This window comes from Pristis pectinata, chromosome 3 (assembly GCF_009764475.1).
Source record: "Pristis pectinata isolate sPriPec2 chromosome 3, sPriPec2.1.pri, whole genome shotgun sequence".
Classification (NCBI taxonomy): domain Eukaryota; kingdom Metazoa; phylum Chordata; class Chondrichthyes; order Rhinopristiformes; family Pristidae; genus Pristis; species Pristis pectinata.
Window position 1 is genome coordinate 24,613,636 of NC_067407.1, and position 26,125 is coordinate 24,639,760.

Below are 26,125 nucleotides of genomic sequence, written 5' to 3' on the forward strand. Positions count from 1 at the left end.
TTGGGACCACACATTATTTTTATTTATTTATGGAATATGGCTGTTGCTGACAAGGTGGAGGCAGTAAATTACCTTCCTGAATTACTGCAGACCTTTTGGTGAAAGTACTCCCACAATATTGTCAGGTAGTGAGCTTCATTAGTTTAACCCAGTGATGATTAAGGAAGAGCAATATAGTTCTTATTCAGGTTTGTAACTTGGAGGGGACCCTGTGCAGGCAGCATTTCCACCCATTTTGTCCATTTTAGCAATAGAGGTCACAGGTTTGGGAGGTGCTGTCAGAATGGCCTGCTCCAGTGCATTTTGTATGGTGCGCATTACAACCATGGTGTGCTGGTTACGGAGGCAATGAATGTGGCTGTGGATGGCGTGCCAGTCAAGAGGCATGTTGAACTCTGAAGCATCATTGGAATTTCACTCTTGGAGCATACAGCACAAAACAGGGCCTACAGAACACACCAACCATCAAACATCTAATTACACCAATCCTCCACTCATTCCTCCAGCACTTTGTTTTTTGCTGCTTGACCTGCTGAGTTCCTCCAGCAGTTTGTTTCTTTTTCTCCAGGTTCCAGCATCTGCAGTCTCTTGTGTCTATAGAAATCCCATTTTATTCTCCTCACATCCACTCTCCTCGCGTGCACCCCCCCCCCCCACCCATTCTACCACTCACTTATTGAGGCAATTTACAGTAGCAAACTAAACTCTCAACTGCATAACTTTGGGATGTGAGAGGAAACCAGACCACTGGGAGGTAACCCACGCGGTCAGAGGGAGAACGTGCGAACTCCACTCAGACAGCACCAAAGGTCAGGATTGAGCAGAGGTCGCTGGAGCTGTGAGGCAACAGCTCGACTAGCTGTGCCACGGTACTGCCCCGAAATGGACAGTATTCTGTCAGACTCCTCACTTGTATCTTGCAGATGGGGAAAAAGGCCTTTGGGACTCAGGTGGTGAGTCACTCACCATAGAAACACCAGCCTCTGAGCTGCTCTTTCAACTGTAGTATTTATGTTGCTGATCAAGTCAATGGTGATTCTAGGTTGTTGATGGTAGTGAGTGGAGGTGATGTGGGTGAACAAGGGTATGTGATTAGGTTCTCCCTTGTTGAAAATGTCATTGCCAAGGCACACATTTTATTTGCCACTTACCAGCCCACGCCTGCAAGTTGTCTAGATCTTCCTGCAGGCAGGTATGGGCTGCTTTATTTTCTGATGAGGTGTGAACAGAACTGAACAACAGAATTGAATATCACACTTTTTCTCAACAATCTGCTTCCACACATGTTAGTAGTGCATTACAAACAAAAACATGCTTTAGTGGGGTTGCTTCAATAATTAAAACATCTAATTAACTGAATTTAAAATCCCAGCTGCCATGGTTGGATTTCTGAAAGGAGGAATGCACAGTGACTGTGGATATAATTGGGACCATTTAAATATTTGACCCTAATCTGACAACAGCAAACATGATTCAAAGAAACAAGACATCCAGGATCAGAATTACAGAACTGGTGTTAGTCACCCATCTGTCTACAAAACCAAAGGATTTAACAGCTTTTGAGTAGGTGCTCCCTCCAGTGGTTATATGTAGAAGTTAGTGATAAATCAATTGGAGCAAACAGGCAGAAGTAATAAGCAGAGGATTGTCTCTTACCTGCTGTGTCTATACAACTTTCATCCTCCAGTCGGCAAGCTTCAGTCAGTGTGATGAATAGACACCCAATTGGGTCCAGAGGATGACCCACCCACCCTTCCAAATTTGTAATTGTAGTTACTCCTCTGTGTAATAATTCTGAAAATAGACAATTCAATATAAATAATAAATTCTGAACCATTACAATTATCATAGCATCTGATCAGTAAGAGAACTCACCAGAGTAGAACTCTGTCGGACCTATCTGAATATTTTAAACATACCATTGGTAGATGTATGGTCTTTCCATGACAAAGATTCAAATAATCCACATCATTCCTTTCAAATATATAGAGGTGATTATTTTGCTACATGTAGGCATGGGCTGCTTCATTTGCTGACAAAATTCAAATAGCATTGAACATTGTGCAATCATCAGCGTACATCCTCACTTTAGACCTTGTGATGGAAAGTATGTCATTGATGAAGCAGCTGAAGATGGTTGTGCCGCAGACACTGGTCCCGGGAACTCCTACAGTGATGTCCTGGGGCTGGGATGATTGATCACCAACAACCACAACTGTGTTCCATTAGGCAAGATGCAAGTCCAACTACTGAAATGTTTTTCTTTTGATACCCACTGACTAATTTTATAAGGTCATCTTGATGTCAAATACTACCTTGTTATCAAGGGCAGTCAAGTCTCACTGCACCTCTAGAAATTTATTTCTTTGGTGCCTGTCTGCATCAAGGTGGTGATGAGGTCAGGAACTGAGGGGTACTGGCAAAACCCAAATTGAGCATCAATGAGCCCATTACTGGGAAGTAAGTGTGGCTTGACAGTACTACCAATGACACCTTGCATCACTTTGCTCATGATTGACAGCAAACTGATTGAGCAGTAATTGGCCAGAATGGATTGTCCTTTTTTTTTTGTGAACAGGACATTGCTGGACAATTTTCCACATGGTTGGGTAAATGCTAGTCCTGTAACTGTACTGGAGCAGTTCGGCCAGAGGCACTGCAAGTTCTGGAGCACAGGTCTCTTATACTACAGCTGGGACATTGTCTGGTTCCTCAGCCTTTGCTGTATCCAGTCTTCTCAGCCATTTCTTCTTATCATGTGAAGTCACTCAGATGTTCAGCTATTACTCCACTGTACTCTTGAAGCAAGAGACAGGAATTTCTTTTCTCCAGTGTCTGCAAGCACAGGCACACTATGCTGTGAAGCTGGTTTACACAGGATAGCAGCATGACTAACAGCACTAAAGCAATAAAGAAGCTAAAGACAATTGGTGAAAAGTTTGATCTGCATCCATTCTGGTGAGGAGGGATGGTGCTTACTGCTGCTACATCTTCACCAGCAGCAAACACCCAAGGTGGTCACAGTCAGTGACAAGTTACTGTTTGCACAGTGGTACAGCAGTTGGAGTTGCTGCTGTACAGCTCCAGTGATTCAGATTCAATCCTGGCCCCTGGTGCTGTCTGTGTGGAGTTTGCTTGTTCTCCTCATGTGTGCATGGGTTTCCCCTGGGTGCTCCAGTTTCCTCCCACATCCCAAAGGCGTGTTGGTTGGTAGGCTAATTGGATACCGTAGATTGCCCCCAATGTGGGTGAATGGCAGGAGAATCATAGTTGATAGGCATGTGAGAGAGAATAGTTTACAGGGAAGTTGCAGAGAGCTGGGAAGGCATGCTCTGAGAGGCAGTACAGAGTTGATGGGCTGAATGGCCTCAGTCTATGTCATAAGGAAATATATAAATAATAATAATAGATGTATAGCATGTACACATTAAACAGTAGTGAATATTCTGATATATTTGTGAACACTCAAATGTTGCAGTGCTTCTTTAATATGTGATTACACAAATCTCAACAATCCCTTTCAAAACAAAAGTGAGATAGCTACCCTTGAAAGTCTCAGTAGTACTCCTATAAAATTAACTTTAATCTCCACAATGGTAGCTTCCAGTTATGAACTTTCCCCCTGAATACCAACATGAGGCAGTAACCCAAACAGAAAATCCTGCAAACTCTCAGCTCAATATGCATTTATGGAGAATGCAGAGATGCTAGAAATTTGAAAGCAACACTTCATTAAAATGACCCCATATCTTAAACTGGCCTATTCTCTCTATGGATGCTGGCTGACCTGCTGAGAGTTTGCAGCATCTTGCTGCTTTAACTTGAACCTATTTCCAGCATCCTTGTTTCATTTGCATTTTTTTTGTGTTTGAAAACAACTGCTTAATTACACCCTTTACAGGACCCACCTTTCTTCTGATGTTTATAGATTTCCAGCTGCCGTTGCTGTTGTAGACGGAGTGTGTTGATGATTGCAACAGCTAATCGCAGAGCTTCTTTGGGATAACCATGTGAACGAAGGGCATCCACCCTTGCACAGGCAGTGGGAACATGTTCTACAAGCAGTAAAATAATTTAGGAAGTAATTGACAGTTTTGAATTAAACCATTTTTGAGGGGCAGGAGTAGTTGGAGAAAGGAAACACTTAGGAAAGTAAGTTTTAAGTTTTACCTAACCACAGAGGTTGCCCATGAGAGTTGAAAAGGAGGCTCTCACCCTCTCTCTGGTAAGAGGGTGATGCGTAAAAATCGCTGCTAATAATACGCTGAAGGTGACTATCCTGCCAGTGTAGGTCACAAGCTTCCATTGCACGCGTGAAAACTGTCCGTCTCGGTCTAGCTAAAGAATCTGTCAAGAGAAAGAGGAAAAAGAAAGTTACCAAGAGCAGTTTATGAGAAGTATAGTCTGAAACAACAGGACCAACTGGAGATTTATTTGTGCATCTCTGGCTGGCAGAATCTCAAAACTTGTTCTAGGTCCCTCATTTCACTCAATATTATTTCCTACATCTAACTACAAGGGTTCGCAAAAAGGCTAAAATGTTAGCCCACCATGAAAGTAATGGCAAATCAATCATTCATTGGCCTTCTCAATTTCACAGAAGGTTTTGTACAATGTTGAGCAAATTTAGCCTAAAATAGAATCAGATGTACAAGCAAAGCCTCTCAAAATGTTGTATATTTCAGATCATTTTAATCTAAGTATTTCCAGACTCACGCTACACAAATTGCCACCTCCCTAAATATTTATCATTTATTAACCAACATACACGTCCTACTGAAATGAAGATTAAAATACTAGTTTCTGAACATCTTGGGGACAGGGATACACTGTCCAAAACTCACAGATGACAAATCTTACCCCAGCGTTCCCACTTCTGATTTTAACTAACAGCACCTCTGTTTTACATTTAAGTGCTATAAGTCAGCTTTCCTGAGCTTAGGAAAGCTGGCAGCTGAAAGACAATGGGAACTGGCAAGTGCCTAGCATTGCTTATGGCTAGGAGAAATGGGAGTGCTTCCCTGGCCAACCAAGAAAACCATTTTTCCCACTCAATATCCATTAAGATGAGATATCTTTATTAGTCACACGTACATCAAAACACACAGTGAAATACATCTTTTGCGTAGAGTGTTCTGGGGGCAGCCCGCAGGTGTCGCCACGCTTCCGGTGCCAACATAGCACGCCCATAACTCCTAACCCCTACGTCTTTGAAATGTGGGAGGAAACTGGAGCACCCGGAGGAAACCCGAGCACCCGGAGGAAACCCATGCAGACACGGGGAGACATTCCATTAGACATTCCATCTTCCAAATGAACCCGCCACTCTCATGATTGCAACACCTGCTCTGCCAACCAGTGAACCCCAAGGATCACATACACCCCTAGCACAATCATGTCTCCTTCCATGTGATCTGATGCTCCTAACCACATCATGACCAAAACACATCAGCAACTGAAACTCCACAATCTCTGCACAGCCCCCATCTATTAATTTATGTGTCCTACATATTCATAGTTCTTCACTCCCTCAATCTCTCCAAACCCCACTCATCCATCTTTCCTTGGTCCTTCATCCCACCATGTGCCTGGCTCCATCTCCACTTATCCATCCAATAGCCATTCTGCTTTCCACTCCCAAGCTTTCCCACTCTCGGCTGTGCTCCTGAGCTGTGGCATGGTACTGGAGGCCTTCCTCACCAACATTCTGCCAGTCACCTGACCTGTTTGACTGCCAATCAGCAAGTGAAGACAAAAAAAATTAAGTCAGGTCCTGCTATTAATTGCGACTCATTGCTTCTCTCCTTGTATATCATTGAGATTCTGGTCTCAGAAAAGTTAACTGAAAGAAAAACAAACTGTGTAGGGAGAAACTAAGTTAATGTTCAGGTCAATGACCTGAACTCATGAAAGGTGACCTGAAATGTTAATCCTGGGTTAGAACTTGGGGGGTGGTGGCTGAGGATAAACAGTTATTGTTGCTACTTCTGTTTTCTCTCTATCCAAGGCTAATGCTATGTTTGGCAAGTATAGAATTGGTTCATCTATCATTCCTTCATAGTTACGCAATCTGCCAGCACTCACTATTTAAACTCACACATAGAGACTGGCCACCTGAGTATTCATCAACTGATCCCATGCATGATTTAATGGTTTTAAGGAAAAACTGAAAACAAAATAGTTGTAGGGCCAAGGGGATTGGATGTCATTGCTGATTAGCCCTGTGTTCCATCATCATTGGGACCTGATTCAAATCAGCACTCAACTCATCATCTGTAAACCCCTTTTTCTCTCTGGCTGTAGGGCCTAATGTGAACTAAGATTAGCTATTCTCAACCTATTTTTTGGCAAACACAGGTCAATAACATCCTGACTTGGCAATTTTATTCATACAGGCCACAAGAAAAGTTGATGCAGGAAATGAAAAGATTTTGGAAAATTATTGACATCCCTCAGAAATAGTTTAGATGAGTGAGTGAGTGAGTGAGTGAGAGAGAGAGAGAGAGAGAGCGAGAGCAAGATCGCGCGCCTTGGAAAAGTGACTGGGCCATTAGTGAGGAACAGATGAAGCCGATGATTATACCTCTACTGACCTAAGCTTAGGTTTCGTGGTCCACATTCATCTCAGCAACAGGTGACCATGCAGCATTTGATCTTTGTCACTTCTAGCAACTTCCCTTTTGTATTTATGATGACCATTCATGCTGAGACAGTTGTTTTCATTGTAAACAATGCAATGGAGAATAAAATTGGTGCAAAATCCAGTATTGAATAAGGAAATAAATAAATACCTTACTCTCCCATTATGGATCTTAGCAGACAAGTTATGGACAAAGAGTCTGTCCGCTTTAGCTGGGGGCAAGGTCAGCTCCTGTCAATGGAAAATGTAAAAAAAAAGGGAAAAGGGGCAGGGGGGCAGGGAAAGCCATGCAGCAAGGAAGAAGGTTCATTGGAATGAGATGTTTCCATATGTACATTTGGAATATCTGGAACAGACATTCTCAGGGAGGATGGAATGGAAACTTCTATACATTCAACATCTGAAGCATCTAACTAAAGAGCAACCTGAACAGTTGTTCAGTTGTGTAGTAGGTCAGTTAAAACACACATCATTTTCCAAACAATTCCTTATGGTTGCCTGAAATAAGTTGTAGTTCAGTTACAGAGAACAGGCAGAAAACTGTTAAAAGGTTAGGATAGGCATTAATGGTTTCTCTCTCCAGAGATTACTGCTTCAGTTGTTGGGTATTTCGCTCATTTTTATTAAACTACTGTTTACCAATTAAACCTTACTGCTGTCCATGAGAAGAAGGAAGATTTTTGTCAGAGGAAAGGGGAAAAGGGTAATAGTGGTGGCCTTTGTACTAATTTCTGAACATTATTTTGGAAAGCACACTTTGAGAGAGATGATTTTTCCAATGGATTTTTCAAATTTACACTCTTTTGTTAATTATATTTAAAAACATTCTACAAACTGTCTTGACTCCAGCAGAGGATGCAGATCCCAAAAGCATTAATTGTGTACTTAGTGCTCAATTATGCATTATTTTCTCAGGATGATATTTCTATTGTAATCACAACCATCTACTATTGCCTCTCAAGGTTCATAGTTTCCGAGAGATTTCCTGAGTTTCCCCACAAACTTGGAGGACTACTGTTAAAATATTAAATACATTACAACAACAACTGTACTTCAATAGTGCTTAATTTGCTAAGACGATTTTTGGGAAATCGCAAGTCAATATATGCATTTTGAAAACATAAAGACTGATTGATGGTACCTTGAACTGAAACTTTTGATCAAGTGTTGTATTTTTTGCCTCTCTTCCAAACTGCCCAGTCAAACAAGGCTACTTGTCACAAACCATGGTTTGTGACTAGTAGCCTTGTTCTGCAATTGACAATAAGGGCAAATCATGCTCCATGGGTACTTACTATTTCCTTTTTTCCAGTGCAAAGTAAATGGAGAAAAAAAGCCCAGCATTTGACCTCTGCTCATTTCAAGAGAACCAGAGTAATTGATTATCAGTTCAACATACGGATATACAATCCTAAATCTTTTAACAACAGTAGCTCACATCTCACATTAAAGGTATGCAAGAGGTAAGTTTGGAACAGTGGACAAATATTTACCATATTTAGAAAACAGCCATGCTTCATGGTAATTAAATACAGGAATGCGTATCACAATACAAGCACCAATCATATTAACATGTGCACATAAGCTTGTGAGCCAAATATGTCAATAGGTAAATGCTGTTAAGTAATAAGCATTATAAAATAAAAGCATGCCAATACTGTTGTGGGATACTGTGGGGCTAGATGGATACAATACAGGTTAGATCTATGTAGGCAATATGATGCTGATTTTCAAGGAGACTGAAAAACAAGTTAACTGTACAGGAAAGCATTTTAACTGGTAGGTACTTAGTCCATTGCCTGCAATAGTTACTTATTTTTTTCCATGACCATTTCCAAAACTGAATAAGTTTTAAGCAACAGATGTTATCAGTGAGAATTGGGCCTCTACAACTTCTGATTGAATGAATATAAGTGTTGCCATCTTTTGTTAATGTAAAATTAGTTTAGCACAATACAATCTTGTTCTTGTGGGTACAGAATCCAGATTTCAAAATTTCAGCTGAATAGGCACGCTGAGAGTGGAAGTAACAAATGTTGCTTGAAAGGAATAATAATTTCTGGTATGGGAAACAAGAAAGAAAAAATCATTTCAGTGTCGTACGTAATGATTTTTGTCAATTTGTACACACAAAAGCTTAACAACATGGTAGTCTGTGCTGTAGTAAATTTTAACATGGGTAGTAGCTGCTTCAAACAGAAAGAAATTTCTTTTCCATTTAGAATGAAACATCTATCTCCCTGAGCAAACTTCACATAACTATTCAGTGGGAGGAGGAGAGGAGCTGATGTAATGTCATGGAATGGCCAACTCCAGCTACTAATTCGCATGCTCATATTTCTCATTCATCCTTTCCACAGGGTGGTACCTGGTCTCAGATTTCCATTGCACCCTTGTGCGTATTAATCGATATTAATTCTAGATTGATAAGAGATTATTAAAATAAAATGTTAAAAGGAAGAAAAAAAAACTTTGTTCTCCTGGCCTCCAAAGCTGGCTGGTGTACTGAACTCCATGAACGGGCTGTAAGTGAAATTGTGTCATTTTTAAGATGCGTTTTGCAATCATCAAGGGAAAGAATGTCCTTGCTAGGAAGTAGAACTTTTATTTAGTCAGAACTTATGTGCAAGCTATATTAGTGATAATGCTTGAACAGTTACCTTCTCCTTCAAATTACAAAGTAATCACAGAAGCAGATGGATAATTAATTTATTCTACAGCCTTAGTCATATTTGTACCTCTGCACTGGAATTTAACAAACTTGCTCTAAAGATAGTAAGCTGCACCATTTTTCCCCGGTACTTTTCCCATTATTTTAATATCTGCATTTGCAGTGGTGAGTGTTGTCAAGAATGGTGAGATTGAAGCTTTTTGTTAAGTGTTATTGACATGGCTAACAACACCAATAATGACAACGATGTATTTATATAGTACCAATCACATAACAAATGTAGTACAAATGTACCTCACAGGAACAATATTAAATAAAGTTTGACACCAAGTCACAGAGAAATGGACAGATCCCCAATAATTTGGTCAATAAGGTAGATTTTAAATACTATTTTAATGGACAAAAAGGAGATGCAGAGAGGTTTGAGGGCAAATATCAAGGAAGGTGGAAAGCCCAAAATAAATGAAGATACTGGAAATCTAAAATGAAGCAGGAAATGCTCAGCAGGTCAGGCTGCACCTGTGGGAAGAGAAACAGAGTTCACATTTCAGACCTGGGAAGAAGAAAGAAGTTGTTGCAGGGAGGGAGGATATTTCTGATAGGGTAAAACTTGGCTGACCATGGGGAAAAACTATGAAGAAGATTATCTAGTCAGTGAGTGAATGGGAGCAGTTAGTGAGTGAGAACATACACAAAAGCACGTAGACAGAAGAATGTAGGAGTTGCAAAATGTAGAACGGGAAGACATGCCCGGCAGGTTAGACTCCGCATGTCATCCATTGCCGGAGAGAGTGAAGAAAGAAAAGAAAAAACACAATCCCCCCCCACCTCCCCGACCCTCCCTACAGCTTATTGAGCCTTTGTTCTCTCCTTCCCAGTTCAGCTCTTCAACCTGAAACATTAAATCTGTTTCTCTTCCCATAGATGCAGCCTGACTTGCTGAGAATTTCCAGCACTCTTTTATTAAGGAGAGTTGGTAATTAAAAATATGGTCATCAATAGTGAAATGATTTAGTTTGGGAATGATCAAGAACCTAGAATTGAGGGTATTAAATTCCCAGGAATTTTAGGACTGGAAGAGATTACAAATCACTGGGAAATATTACAGAGCAGAAACAGACTGTGTTTGTAATGGCACAAACACAATCTTCTAGGATTTTCTGGGACGAAGGTTGTGAACACTCTGGTTCAATTTCAGTTAGCTGCCAAGAGCAGGGATGTGCCCAGGGAATGGAGTTCATGGCAGGGACTGAGAACAACGCATCAATCTACTGAATTCTTACTTGAAGAGAATTTCTGTTCATCAACACTATAACAATTTAAAGACTGCTGAACAGTCAAGAGAAATCTTGGTGAGGTAGAGCTGGCTCGTAGCAGCCTGCAAAGATTCACAGGGAGTTCCACAAAATATGGTGAGGAATTTGGCTGTAGCATTTTCAAAGACTTTTAGAGGGAAGAGAGGCTGGAGATATGGCAGTAGGCTTCATGAATGTCAGGGTGAAATAATAACTAGGTGGTGATGGTAGATTTAAAGGAGAGGGAGACGATACCAAAGAAGAGAAGTTAACAATATTAGTTAATGATGAGAAGTCAGTTGGTCCGTGGTTTAGTGTGAATAGAGTCACGGGAGCAAGTTTTCACAGGCCACAGGAAAGAAACCAAATGTCTTTCTTGAATATGCTCAGTGACTGAACCTCCTCCACCGTTCTGGGCAGACAGTTCCAAAAGATTCATTGTCCATTCGGCGGAGGGAAAAGAAATTTCCTGTGTCCTCAGTGGCCGGCCTCTTGTTTGGAAGCTGTGATTTCTGTTCTAGACACCCCAGCCAAGGAAAGCATTATTCATGCATCTGGCCCATCAAGCCCTGTAAGAATTTTGTATGTTTCAATGAGTTTTGACCCATGAATCAGGGGAAAGAGGGAAGCAACAGAAGGAGCTGGTTCATGACATGCACCTCCCCACCCCTGTTGGAGGTGAGGGTGGAGGAAATGGGTGAGAGGCATTAAAGACAAAATTTGGCAATAAAGAAGCCCCAAGATTGAGACCACCTAGCCAGTTGTTTCCTGAACGAAGGGTCCTGACCCAAAACATTGACCGCCTGCTTTTCTCCATGGATGCTGCCTAGCCTGCTGAGTTCCTCCAGCATCATCGTGTTTTTCATCTAGATTCCAGCATCTGCAGTCCTTTGTTCCTCTAGCCAGTTGTTTCTGTTGCTTTTCTCTTTCCTTAACCCATTGAGCAAAACCCTTTCTAGAGTCAGTGTGCGGTGTATCACACTGGCTTTATGTGGCCTATGTGCTTGTGCCTGGATCTGGTGGTGAACGACCAAACCAGTTCATTCAAGCATTAAGGGAGCAGAGTTGAGGCTTAAACCAGCGAGCAGCCAGGGTGAGAGAGTAACTATTCTATGGAGGGCTTAGGGTCAAAGATAGAGATGACAGTATAGCTGAGCATATCGGTAGCTAGATACATACTATGGCAAAAAGTGAGACAAAAGCTAAACAAGATATGGTATAAGGGTATGGATAAACTAGATTAACGTGATGAGATAAGTTATGTATTCTCATGTTAATGTTTTGTGCTGAAATCATCTCTGGTGCAGAAATACATCCAAAAAAATGACTACATATTTAATCTAAGCCCAGTTTTAAAAGATTAGCACGTACTGACTGAAACAGAGAACATGAGAACAGATGGATTAATCTAATAGGTCTTACTTTTTTTCTCCGTTTACTGGATATTTTCCGCAAAATCTTTTTGAAATAAAGGGATACCAGAACATCACATAAATTCATCAGATCTTTCAGTTTTTTGATTTGTTGAACATAGTATTTCATCAGCAATATATTAATAGCAAATGGTTACTGACACTGTATTTAGAAATTCACAGGAGGGTTTTAATCTTTACAGGGTGTACTGTGTCTCTCCTAAACAGAATCTCTTTGAAAAGTATGATTCTGTAAGTCATCTGTGATGTTCAATAAATTCTAAAATTAGCATTTGCACTTTCACAGCTTGAACTCTTAAAAAAAAATTGATAATGAGCCTTTAAAAGCACCTGTAACTACAATAGAATGCCTCCTGCAGTCTATGTTAGCACATAAAATGTTCATTAAATGATCAGTATAATTCCTTTATTTTGTGTAATTAATTCAAAAGAACATTCAAATTTAATAATTTTTATTGGTTTACCACAACTTGGGAAATACAGCTTACAATATTTATGTATATGAAAATTAAGTTGAAAGCAACAGATAATGCCAGTCCCCTGTATCTGCTAGAAATTTAAACTGGCGAACACTACAGCATTTTCAAAAATAGATAACATCTTTAATAAATCTGGTTAACACACACCCTAAATTAGCTCTTTATATCATCAGTCTGCAAGTGCAGTGACTATAGTTCTGACATAGCAAAGATTGAGAGTTCAAATGCCATGCAAGTTGTAAATTATTAATTAAATAGATCGGTTAATATAAGGGTAGTAGATAAAATAATCATGGAAGTTATCTGACTGTCCTAGAAATCTAACCAGCTCATTAATGTCTTTCAAGGAAGGGAATGTACCACATCTGGCCTATACTTGACATCACCACACTACCCAACCTCCCGCCCTCCCACCCCAGTACGCCTGTTACTCTCTGAAGTATTCATTCAGTTTGAGATATTTTCCACATGGAAAATGGACATCTGATACAACCTCCTCCAAGGGATGGGGGATAAATGTGCCTGGCCTTTATGGTCCATATCCAAGAACAAAACACCTCCTCCAACAAACCTTAAGAAAATTGTGCTCAACATTTTACATTAATGAATTAGTAGCCAAGTTGGTTGGTAGCTAACTTGACCAGTAAGTTACAAAGATGAATCATATTAACAAAGTGCTGAGCATATATCTGCTGAGGTGAAGCTGGTCAGCTGGAAGTTATTTCTATAAGATCAATAGCAACTCTCGCTGCTCTCCGGGTATGCTGAAACCAGAACTCTACAGTTGCTGCTCAGTAACCTACTTCTTTAGGGATGCAAAAGAGGCAGTTAACTTGCCATCTTGAAAAACACCCATCTAAAAGGAGGAAGACAGTGCAGACAGTAAGATTTCAATAGCTGTCCATGTTTCCGTATTTAGGAGGAGGCCATTTCAGCTCATCAACTCTATGCTGTTTTACAGAGTAACCCCATTAGCCCACTACTGATTCTCCCCTCATTCCCATGAACTCTCCCCTGATTCCACCACACTTACACAATAGGGGTAATTTACAGTGGCCAATAAACCAACTAACCCACATGTCCTCGAGATATGAGAAGAAACTGGAAAACCTGGGGGAGAAAAAACATGTGGTCACAGGGAGAACATGCAAACTCCACCCAAACAGCACCAGAGATCAGGATTGAACCTCGATCAATGGAACTGTGAGGCAGCAGCTCTGTCAGCTGTGCAGTCAAAGATATTCAAAAGAATCCCTGATGAAGCTTAAGTTTTCCATGGATAGCTGGGATGAAATGATGGTGGAGGCAGAAATTGTTAGCAAATTTAGAAAGTATGTTGATGAGCACTTGAGTGCTGAAAACTAAAGAGCTAGGAAGTGGGATTAGCCTCAATATCTCTTTCTTTTGGTAGCACAGACATGATTGTACTTCTGATCTACAAATTTCCAAGATGCTATGTGCCAATGTAATGGTACACAATTTGGCTGGAACCTATGCAGAGATACAAACCTGTGGTTACGCTATAGAATCATCTTAGTTTATGGAGAGAACTACTTGTTTCAGACTAGTGAAGATGTCAACCATTCTTATTCATAATATACAATATGGTATTTTTACATGTCATTGATTTAGATATTTATAAATCCATTGTAATCAAATGTTAGAGCTTATGAATACCTTTGTATTAGCTTCATCTAAGAAGAAGTTATTTTAAATACATTCTTCATAAAACTTTGATCTCTAATTTTTTTGGAATAGCAATTCAAAGGTAAAATGGACATCATTTAGTACCTCTGGCATAATAAATTATTTAAAGTGAAATGATGTGTAAATTTAGTCCACATTTCCATGTTACATATAGCACATAACCAATTACAAAATAATATATATTTGAAAATTAATTTAGTAATTTAAGCATTTAATTACCCTCATGATAGTTTAGATTAAAAGATATAGACCATTTTCCATTGCAGTACGGTCAATGTCTTCTCTGGTTACTCAATTCCATTGAGTCTAGTTGTACTAACATTTGAATGCTATGGGCATTTTACTAAAAGGATCAAATACAGCATAAAGATCGGCACAGAACCGTTGGACTGATGGTCTGACTCTGTGCTGTAAAGTTCTATGTAGTTCAACTATGTTTTTGCTCACTGTTGAAATTCTTTTGGATCCTATCTCTTTTTCCACCACTTGTCATCAGCTGAAATAATGTTGAGCTCTTTAAAGATCATATGGCTCATTTTCTGTTATGATGTTCAGTTTACATATTTTCTACTAAACTGTCACTTAAATTTTCACTGGCAATAAGTTACAATGACAAAACAAGGGAAAGTTCGCTTGGCTCAACTTTAAGAATGTGCAATTTGCATATATTTATCACCATAAAATATTTAACATATAGAGAGATGATGATTCCCTCCTCAATTTTATGGAAGAAAACTGAGATTCTTCACTTATCATCTCAGTATTTCTTCCAATGCAGGATAGTGAGAATAACCGTCTAATTGAAAATAGCTAAAGTCGGGACAAAACAAAAATAAAAGGTTAATTGAAAACGGATAGTAATCAAAATTCATCATAGCTGTTAAAAATTTCTAAAGGTCACTAAGACTTTCCCCTTGAGCTTTATTGATTATATTTGTTAGTGAAAATGTATTCAAATTTTTCACCTTGAGCATTTTATAAAAACAGAACTGATAATGCACAAATACTACTTCAACAGTAAATTAATTTTTCCGTGAATTTGCTGCTATATCCTCCTAGCCATTATTTCAATGTAGAGATATTTTAAAGGACATGCAACATAAATCAGAGATGTAACTAGGGATTTTTTATAACATCTCATTTCCTCTGGCTGAAGTAACCAATTTTCTGAAATAATTATGAGTTACATTTTTCTGTTGCTAAGACATAAAATGTGATCAGGTTGCAAGGCTGTTACGATTGGAAGTAACTCGTTGAGCTGTTTCTGACAGTGCATGTGTTGTTACCTAATTTCTGCATTAAGATCCAAACCCAATACCCAAATCCCGATCTGTCAAACTGTATTCCTTGCTTAACGTAACCCCTATGGGTCTGCTCTCCAAGGATTCCTGAAATAAATAAGCCTATCAAATAGACACGTCTTAAAAACCAAAGCAAGACAAGGTCTAGGAAGAACTCTATACAGTTGTGCGTAGAGCAGATATTTAACTTTAATCCAGAAGTTAAGAACAAAGTTGTGGTTTTCCATCCCACGTTACCCAGGTCCTCTTTCACTAATAGTCTTATTGTTGCTTCCAGGCATCCACTGTTATATATAATGTGAATTGACACTCCTCTGAGAAATAAATTCATCGCTTCAAAAAGTTCAAAAAATTTTTTCCCTAACATCCAAAGACTCCTTTATAATGCAGCACTCACCTGGATTCTGATTGGAGCTCTGAGGAAGGGCATTGGTGATGTTGGGTAACTCGTTGCCATAGTTTCCATCTTCGAGAGGACAGACATCCATGTCGCTCCATTTCTTCAGCTGTCGGAGCCAGGAGATTTTCTCATCTGGCTTGCAGTGAGGATTCAATACAATGCACACCCACAGTGCACCTGAAAAGAAAGGAGACAACTCCCAGTGATGAGGCATTTCGATCATTGATGTGTCAAACAATGTACACTGTAACCTAGGAATTAGACACATTGTGGAATGTGTCCCATCAGCACAGAGAACAGAAAAAGAGCAAACAATATCAAACATTATAATTAAAACATGCACTACAACATGCTCATGAAGCATTCATTCTCGCATGACAGTCATCTCCAAAATTTTCTGTACTCTTATGTATAGAGGTCATTGTTCCATAATCCCATACCAGTTAAGTGTTGTACCATTTTAGGTTAATCAATAGTTTTGTTGGCATAATTTGTTTTCCAGACTTTCAGCTGGATAGCGGTTTTATTTTCCTCTTAAGAAATGGCTGTTAAGTTTCAAACATCTATGCTTTAATACTCATCGAGTCATAGGGAGATACAACATGGAAACAGGCCCTTAGCCCACCGAGTCCCCACTGTCCATCAAACACCTATTCTTACACTAATCCTAGCCTAACCCATTTTATTCCTCCTCACATTCCCCTGTGTGATTGTCCAGGTCTTCTTATGGTATCTCAATGAGAATGTGGCCTTCAAGAGCAGGTTCTTAAAACTTTTCTCAATAGTCTCCTAGTTTCCTTCCAAGTTCTTAAATAAAATTTTAAGTGTCAGCATTGGAAATACGAGGTAGGATACAATTTTTTTTTTAGAGCACTGAATTTATAGATGGGAGGAACAATGAAAAAGCAAGGATAAAATATATAATTAACAAATTAGTGAGTCTGGGCTGGCTCTTTGTAAGGGCATTCCACTTAGCCTCACTCCTCAGCTACTTGTTGTAGCCTTGCTGTTTTTTTCACCCTTCAGCATTCAATTCTCTCTTGAAAGCATTGTTGAATCTGCTGCCATCAACATTTCCAGCAGTGAATTCCAGATCCTGACCATTCACTGAGTGAGAAGTGTTTCTCATGACACACCTACTTCTTTTGCTAAAAACCCTTTAATAATGGAAATAACAAATTGAGGATTTCTTATATGGGTTAGGAAGTTGTGGGCATGCCATGTTGGCGCCAGAAGCATGGTGACACTTGGGGGCTGCCCCCAGAACACTCTATGCAAAAGACATATTTCATTGTGTGTTTCGATGTACATGTGACTAATAAAGATATCTAATCTAATACCTCTAGTTTTCAATGTTGCAATCAGCACACTTCGGCCTTAATGCAGGTTGTTCGACAAAACTACAATCTACAATACATTGTGTTTGTAATGCAGCAAAACTACCACAGGAGTTCCTCCTCAGTATTATCAAACAAATATTAACACCCAATCATATAAGATTGAGCAGAAGACCAAGGCTTGGTCAAAATGGTAGGTTTAAAGAGCATTCTAAGACAGAAAGAGACCTGGAGAGGTGACAAGTTCAAGACAAGCATCCCAATGTCTCAGGCCTTGGCAGCTGAAGGGTGACCACCAATGGAAAATTAAATTCTCGGATTCACCAAAAAAAAAAGACATTGAATGCTTTGCAATGCAGGCAAAAAGATTAAAACAGAAGCTTTGTTACATAGTGAACATCTAACCTCATTGCTGAATATGTTATAAGAGATACACAGTGATGTATTACAATGCTGCAGATCAAAGATATTTTGGGTCTCCTAAATATTGAAGGCGGGCTATTTTTTAAATTAATAATGGGTTGGGAAGGGGCTCACGTCATAAATTAGAACAATAATTTATTTATCTTAACATTAATTATGTCAACACTTTTTCTTGAATGCTTATCTGCCAATAACCACGTGTGCTGCAGAATGCACTGCAGGATTTAATGCACCAGGAGCTGAGACAATTCTTACAGCTGTAATCCACTGTACGTGACAGGACGTATTTGCAGAGATTCAATGAATGGAAAGGATAGAGTGTACAAGTACACCAAAGAGCTTTGAACTGCCACTACTCATTGTATATGTAACTATACAATTAAACAGGCTGCATCATTAGAAGTGAAATGAATTTATTAGACTCTCAGGCAATGGCATATGCACATAAAAATACATTTTATTTATAATGTGTGATGATATAAAGTTAAAAATGAATATTATTCAAGGAAAGATTTTAACCTCGTGGCTCATTGACAAAGCAGGTAGAACTCAATCTTTGAATTTACAGGACATTTAAACACATAATCCCAAGACCTGTTGGCCTTGAGGCTGCCTGCACGCAACTCTTAATTTCCATCTGAGAATAAAAACATCCTTTTTTTCACCTGGTCACTCCTGTATTATGATCGGGTGAGAACTTTATAATGTACTCTCTGCACTGGCTGGAAAACCAATATGTACAGTTATTTTCAGTTGGCAATAGATCAGATGTGAATTTTGCCAAAATGGGACAGGACAATGAAAGCCCATGTAGAAAAGGTTCTAATTCTAAATAATAAAAACTACAGTGAAGAGAAAGTTAAATAGATAATATGTCAAAAGATAGCCGTTAAGGAATGAGAATTACAACCCTTTTAATTCCTTTTGTGATTTTCTGAACTTTGTGTTCACTTATTACCATCTCACTGGTCTATGAAAGAAATCCATCACCATTTATTTCATTGGAACCAGTTATAACCTTGAAGATTACAATCAGGCAACACCTAACCTTATCAATTGTAGTTAAAAAGCTCATCTTCTCAGGTCTTTCTTCATAACTGTAACTCTCAATTCTGGTGAGACACCTTTTACTAGCTTTACATCATTCTAATTTTGTGACTTCTAACAGTGTAGAGAATACTCCAGAGGCCAAAATAAATTTTATACAAAATTTATCATTTGCTATTGCATTCAGTGTCGCAGGACACAAGTTTAAGGATTCCAAGTTATCAATTTTATGGCTGTATTTACATGTGTGGTCACTTCCCTTAGCAAAAACAAACTGCTGGAAGAACTCAGTGGGTCACCCTGATCAGTCTTGATGCAGGGTTTTGACCCAAAGCATTGACTGTCCATTTCCCTCCATAAATGCTGCCTGACCTGCTGAGCTCTTCCAGCATCTTGTGCATTGCTCCAGATTCCTGCATCTTCAGTCTTGCATCTCTGGTCAATTCCCTTCACCTGGGAATCTACAAATGAAAATTCCTCCACTCTGAATTAAAACCCTACCTTCTTAATAAGTGTATTTCCTTCATGAATTCTTGATTGCAAAATCTGCTACTTTACATTCTTCTAATGCACATGATATTCATCACCTTGATGTCAGTCTACTAAACCAGCTTTTCTTCAAATCTTTTACAATCCATTGCTTTGGTTTCCAGTTTTGTCATCAATAAATTCTGACAATGATCCATCAATTAATAAGTTCAGATCATTCAATTCTGCAGTAAGTAAGTGTGTCAACAGGAAAACGCCCATTCAATGCATCTTCCCCCTCCAAGAAATATCCTTGTACCATTAATCTCTGCTTTCTGCCCTCCAGCTGTCTTTATCCTCCATATCATTATATTTCCCCTTCATCAACGTGTCTTTATTCTTAATGCTAGTCTTTTACGTGAACCTTATCAAATATTTCTGAAAAATGCACACAGACTGTATCCTTTACATTCCCTTTCTCGCTCCTTGTTTTTTTCTCCCAAAATATTTTGATCGAGCACAGCCTCTCCTTCAGAAATTGGTAGTAAATTCATTAGAGTTACTTGGTATAGAACATGTAAAAAAAAAAGAAAGAAAATAAAAACTGAGATTATGCTAGGTCAGGCTTCAGCTGGGGCACTGTGAACAATTCTGGCTGCCAGGAAAGATGTAATAGCTTAGAAAAAGTAATATAGGGGATGCGTCAGGAAGTTACTAGGGATGAGGAAAGGTTGGAGTGGTTAGGACTGTTCTTCCTGTAATACAGACAGTTATGAGAACCTTTTCAGGAAGATGAGAGATACTGGTAGAGTAGACAGAGAAAGGTTATTCCTTCTGGTTAGTCATCATTGGTCAAAGAACTAGAAGGAAGATGAAGTGAATCTTTCTCCCCCATGACAATTGTCAGGATCTGTAACAGTCTCCATGAAAAGCTGATGAAATCTTTTTCCGAAAATAATTCTGAAAGGGCGTTGGCCAAATCTTTAAGGATGAGAAAGAGGATGTGATGCGAAACTAAACAGCGATGGCTGTTTCAAAAAGCCAGAACCAGCACGCATAACTGAATAGCTTCCTCCTGTACTCTGCTTCAATAACTAATCCACATTTATTTAATGAGTTAATACTTCCTCCAGTATTATGCACCCCAAAAAAGATGTACTCCCAGCTCCTCTCATGATCTAACTTGTCTAAACATATCCTGTTTCAGATGCACTTCTGTGAAAAATAGGGAAAACATTTGACATCCTCTGAACCTTGTGCAATTTTTTTTAAAAATAAAATTTTATAAAATCAGCATTGCAGTCTATGATACTTCTTTCCTGGTATTTCACTGGATCATTGGATGTTAACTGCTATTGTTTGCCTATGTTATCCGAGAACACATGTTATACTGTAAGCTATATGTTACATCACCAATGTAAAGTTTTCAAGCAAAGTATTCCTCCAGTCGTATCCTTAAATGTGCTCACCCAGAAAAAATCCTACCTCTTAAGATGGCTGAAAGATTTATGTAAACCCAGACTCCACGTGTACAAAGGGATATGTTTGTATTATCTATTTATCCCTTTAACCACTGAATTTTTCATCTGTATTCTATTTACAAGTGAATACTAAATAAAAGAGGAGACAGTATGTCTGCATGAGAACTGAGCCCACCTCTGCACATAGAAATAGTAAGTCAATGGCCCTCTGAAGAAACAGAACTTATCAAAAAAGCCTCATCTCTAAAGATCAAGAAGCTATAGCTCAGCTTTTGAAGAAAGTATGCATTCTCAGTAAAAACTACTGCAGTTTATGAGATTGTGCCAAGCAATCCATGGAACCTTTTCACCTGTTATTGGGAATGGAAAGGAATAATGCTGTGACTCAAAGGCATAGTATATCTATAATTTTTTTAACAACCTCCTCTAATGAATATACATAAACTACTAAGTGGGTGGAGCATGGCTAACACTACAGCCAATGCCAAGGCTGCCCAAACTGGCCCTCTAACTGAACAAAGTGACACCTCTGCAGGAGGAGGAACCTCTCTCAACTCCTAATTCCTATTTTCTCGCTTCGAAACAGCTGCTAATCTATTTTGGTATTCTCTCAGAGAAGTTCAGGAAGAATCCATTAGTGGAATGTAAGACATTCAAAATCAAAAAAACTACTTTAAATTGTGTACATTTCAAAGAAAATACTCATTGTTATAAATTATCCAAAATGATTCACCCACTTTGGCTTGCACCCAGCACCAGATATTAGAGGTAAACCTCTCAAACCCAGATTTTCAGACTGAGTAGTGCCTACAATATTGGGCATGTGCATTTGTCAGAACAAAATACCTTTTAGCCACCAAGTACTGGATTAAAACTGGTACCAAATTTTTGAACTTGGTTTTGTTACAGAAATTATTTTGTTCTGAGACTACTTTGGAGCCTCATTATTTATTGAAACTGTAGGTTGCGCAGAAAGCCAACATTCAGAACGCTGATTTTCAGGGATGCAAGATAGTGATCATCAAATGAGAGGCCAAAAACTAGATCCCAGGCTTTTAAAATTATACTGTTCAAATCAAAAACAATTAGAGAAAAGATGTATTGTTTACTTCTGTTTGAACCATGTGGATGTCTGGTCTGTAGCGATTTAACTGATCCCAACCTGCACAGAAACTGGGATACCATAATTAACCTTGCAAGATTAGATAAAGAATTTTTTTTTAAAAATCAGCCCGATTTACTGGCCATTATTAATGTTTGGTGAGCCCAGACAGAATGTACGAGTAAAGGCAATATGTGAACAGGCATGGTAGTGTAGCAGTTAGTGCAACGCTATTACAGCGCCAGCAACCTGGGTTCAATTCTGGCCGCTGTCTGTAAGGAGTTTGCACATTTTCCCCGTGTCTGCGCGGGTTTCCTCTGGGTGCTCCGGTTTCCTCCCACATTCCAAAGATGTATGGGTTAGGAAGTTATGGGCATGCTATGTTGGTGCCGGAAACGTGGCGACACTTGCAGGCTGCCCCCAGAACACTCCACGCAAAAGACGCATTTCACTGTGTGTTTCGATGTACATGTGACTGATAAAGAAATCTTTAATTATCATTTAAATTAATTGTTTTGTATGGAATGTCACAGGCTGAGGGGAGACCTGATAGAAGTTTATCCAATTATGAGAGGCATAGATAGGGTAGGTAGCCAGAATTTTTTTCCCAGGATAGAAATGTGGAATACTAGAGGGCATAGCTTTAAGATGAGAGGAGAGGGAAAGTTTAAAGGGGGCGTGCGGGGCACTTTTTTGCACAGAGAGTGGAATGCACTGCCAGGTGTGTTATTGGAAGCAGACATGATAGTGGCATTCAAGAGGCTTTTAGATAGGTACATGAATATGCAGGGAATGGAGGGATATGCATCATGCAGAAGGGATTAGTTTAATTTGGCATCATGCTTGGCACAGACACCATGGGCCGAAGGGCCTGTCCCTGTGCTGTACTGTTCTATGTTCTAAATGAAGTGCCAGGTGTTTGTTGGCCCGAGTCCCAGTAGTATCAGCAGCAAATAATGTGTTAAACTGTGGGTCAGAGGTTTATGTGTTGAAGGAGCACGCCAGAACTTGGAGTACATAATCCATACTGAAACTGCTGAGCAGTACCAGAGGACTGCTGCACTGTCAAAGGTGAAGTTGTTTCGGCTTAATACGAAACTGTGGTCATATATGATCACTCGGGTGGAAATTGGATCCTGTGAAATTACCTGGAGAAAAATGATAAAGATGCCTCCCTGTTCCTATCCTATGTCCCAGCCAACATTTATCTCACAGAGAACAAAACTTTGCTGCTTGAGGGAGTTAGACTGCAGGTTGACTGCAGTCTCTGGGTAGATATAACTATGACTGTGCTTCAGAAGTATATTACTGGCAGTGAATGGGCACACTTCTACTTAACACGGAATTGAATGGCCTGGACTCATTTTGACAACAAAACTGGAAACCAAAGCAATGGATGTCCCCAGGTTTTTAAAGTTGGGATATAAACACCAGCTTCTTAATTTTTGAGTCTGGGATGGGGGTGGTGATTGGGGCTCAGCAGACTAACATTGTAGGCAGTGAATTTAACAAGTATATTGCCAAGGCATCTTACTAAACTGTGCACTTGAAAACTGAAAAAAAAAATCCTCCAATTTATTTAACGTCAAGGTAGACTTGAGCATGAAGCTGCACATACCATCATTTGTAATATTTTCTCCAACTTTTGTGCAACTAGATTAAAGTAATCTTGATTCAATCACTGAAACGAATGGTGGAGGGCTAACCACTGCTTCCCATTTAGGTGCTGGGAGTACTGTAAAAGGTGACTACAAATCAAAGGCAAGCAGATTCAAGTTCTTAAAGAACATGTACACACAGTGGAATTCTTCCATAAATAATGAAACAGAAAGCCGCTGTGAAGCATTCCATTAAGCAAATGAAAAAAAGGGCTAAATTATCACCAGCCCACAGACTACAGATGCAATTCGACTCTGTCCTGTTGGAACTGTAAATCCTTCAGCCCTGGCCAATGGATTCATCATATTTATGCCACAGTAGAGCTGTGTTGACTGAAACAGAATCTGCTGTAGCTGAATAATCACCATCTCGTCAAACTGGGTTATGGTATTAATTTTTTGCCTCTCCTTTTCCTTTGCTTACTGACAGCTTATTCAAAAGACATTCTGAATTGAATGCGCTACCACAGCGGAAGATTAAGGTCAGCTTTTGGGTTCATATTGAATATAGATGCCATTTTTCTCCTGTTACATGTAATTAGGTTTTAATCTAGAGCCACAATACTGCATAGACAGAAATAGGAGCTATTGGTTTCTAATCTTCACCAAGAAAAATCAGGACAGAATGAAAGGCATTTAATCCTCTTCCACAGATCTCGTTTGCATTGAAGTATTATTTTATGATGAAGGTACAAGTAAATTCAATTTTCAGCTGCACAGTATATTTATGAGGATTCAGATATATTTCCCTAGCTGCACAACATGAGTGGAGTTTTATTTATTTTATAACTCCCACAAAGATATCTAGTAAGTTAACGTGCATAGTGGTGATGGATCACTTTTTCTGGGGTCCTTTGTGTTAATGTTTTACTGGCTTTAAATGACAGCTTCAAATTCATGCTTCTCTCATTCTTTTATGCTAGTCCACTTTACCATGCTTTTCCACCCTCTTGAGTAGTTCTGAGCCTTGTGCCAAAGGACATCAGCTAACCTTTTCTTGCTTTCCCAAGTGCCGTTTCTCTCTCAGATTTTTCTCTCCATGTACAGTCCGAGCTAGCGAACAATCCAGGATCCATTAGTCTATAAAGCATTTTGTGCTTTCCTAGTGCATTTACATGATAATTTTACTGCACCTACCAAACAGTACCAACAATTTCACATCAGCTCTGATGGAGAGTTGCATGTTGTACACCCTTCAGTCAAGGATCTGCACAAAAACTGAACTTTGCTGTGGTGAGTAGTACAAGTACGGGAGTGGGAAGTCTTGTTGCCATGGCAAGTACTGTGAGAACTAGAGCGAGAGCGGGAAGCAGTTTGAAAAGGTAGGCCTGTTGTTGTTCTTGTTGCTGTGGTGAGTAGTACCAGTTTGGGTGCGGGAAGTCTCGTTGCCGTGGTAAGTACTGCAAGAACTAGAGCAAGAGTGGGAAGCAGTTTGAAAAGGTAGGCCCATTGTTGCTGTTCTTGTTGCTGTGCTGAGTTGATAGACCCGTTGATCAGTTAATTAGCCAATAAAAAAAGCAGAGTGGCCATTGTTTGCGTGGGGAGCTGGCTAAAGAGGCTTCGGCATAAAGAGGCAGAGTAGGTGAGCAGAAGCTTCTTTCTTTCTCTGTTACTTGTAATCTTCCTTGTATAGAACAGTGGGAATGGAAGTCAGGGCAGAAGTATGCTCCTCCTGTAGGATGTGGGAAATCAGGGAGACCTCCAGTGTCCCCGATGACTTCACCTGCAGGAAGTGCATCCAGCTGCAGCTCCTTACAGATCGCATTAGGGAGTTGGAGCTGCAGCTGAATGAACTCCGGATCATTTGGGAAGCTGAGGAGATGACAGATTGGAATTACCAGGAGACAGTTACATCTAGGGTCCGGGACGTAGGTAGTTGGGTGACCGTTAGGGGAGGGAAAAGCAATAGGCAGTCGGTACGGGATACCCCGGTGACCGTTTCCCTTGTTATCAAGTATATCGTTTTGGATGCTGTTTGGGGGGATGAGTCACCTGTGGAGAGCCACCGCAACCGGGTCTCTGGCACGGAGTCTGGCTCTGGGGCTCAGAAGGGAAGCGGGGGACAGGGGAAGAGGAGTGCAACAATGATAGGGGATTCGTTGGTAAGATAGGTAAAGACGTAGGTAAGATAAGGGATGAGGTCCTGAAGAGCGAGTATTGGGAGTTAGGAAGGAAACTAAAAAGCAGGACCTCAAGGGTGGTAACCTCTGGATCGCTGCCTGTGCCACGCACCAGGGAGGGAAAGAAGAAGATAAGGCAGACTAATGTGTAGATGCAGGGGGCAAGAATTCAGATTTGTGGATCATTGGGATCTCTTCTAGTGTAGGTATGACCTGTACAAAAGGAACAGGTTACACCTGAACTGGAGAGGGACCAATGTCCTTGCAGGCAGGTTTGCTAGAGCTGTTGGGGAGGGTTTATACTAGCTTGGCAGGGGGATGGGAACTGGAGTGTCAGATTAGAGGATGGATCAGTTGGTGTAAAAGTAGATGTGATGTGTACAGAGAAGGTGAGGAAGGATAGGCAGGGGATAGAGCATAAATGCTATCAGTTAGATGGGTTGAAATGTGTTGACCTTAATGCAAGAAGTGTTAAGAATAAGGGTGATAAACTTAGAGCATGGATCAGTACTTGGAATTACAATGTTGTGGCCATTACAAAGACTTGGCTGCTTCAAGGGCAG

At 39.8% G+C, this 26,125-nt stretch overlaps 1 protein-coding gene across 1 annotated transcript in view; it reads right to left on the minus strand.

Moving 5' to 3' along the window:
• Positions 1–26,125, minus strand: part of zswim5 (zinc finger, SWIM-type containing 5) — a 207,966-nt gene that overhangs the window by 15,135 nt on the left and 166,706 nt on the right. Inside the window, 4 exon segments of the mRNA XM_052011582.1 lie at positions 1,657–1,794; positions 3,909–4,055; positions 4,171–4,347; positions 15,924–16,103. Of these exon segments, the coding sequence (XP_051867542.1) occupies positions 1,657–1,794; positions 3,909–4,055; positions 4,171–4,347; positions 15,924–16,103 (642 nt within the window).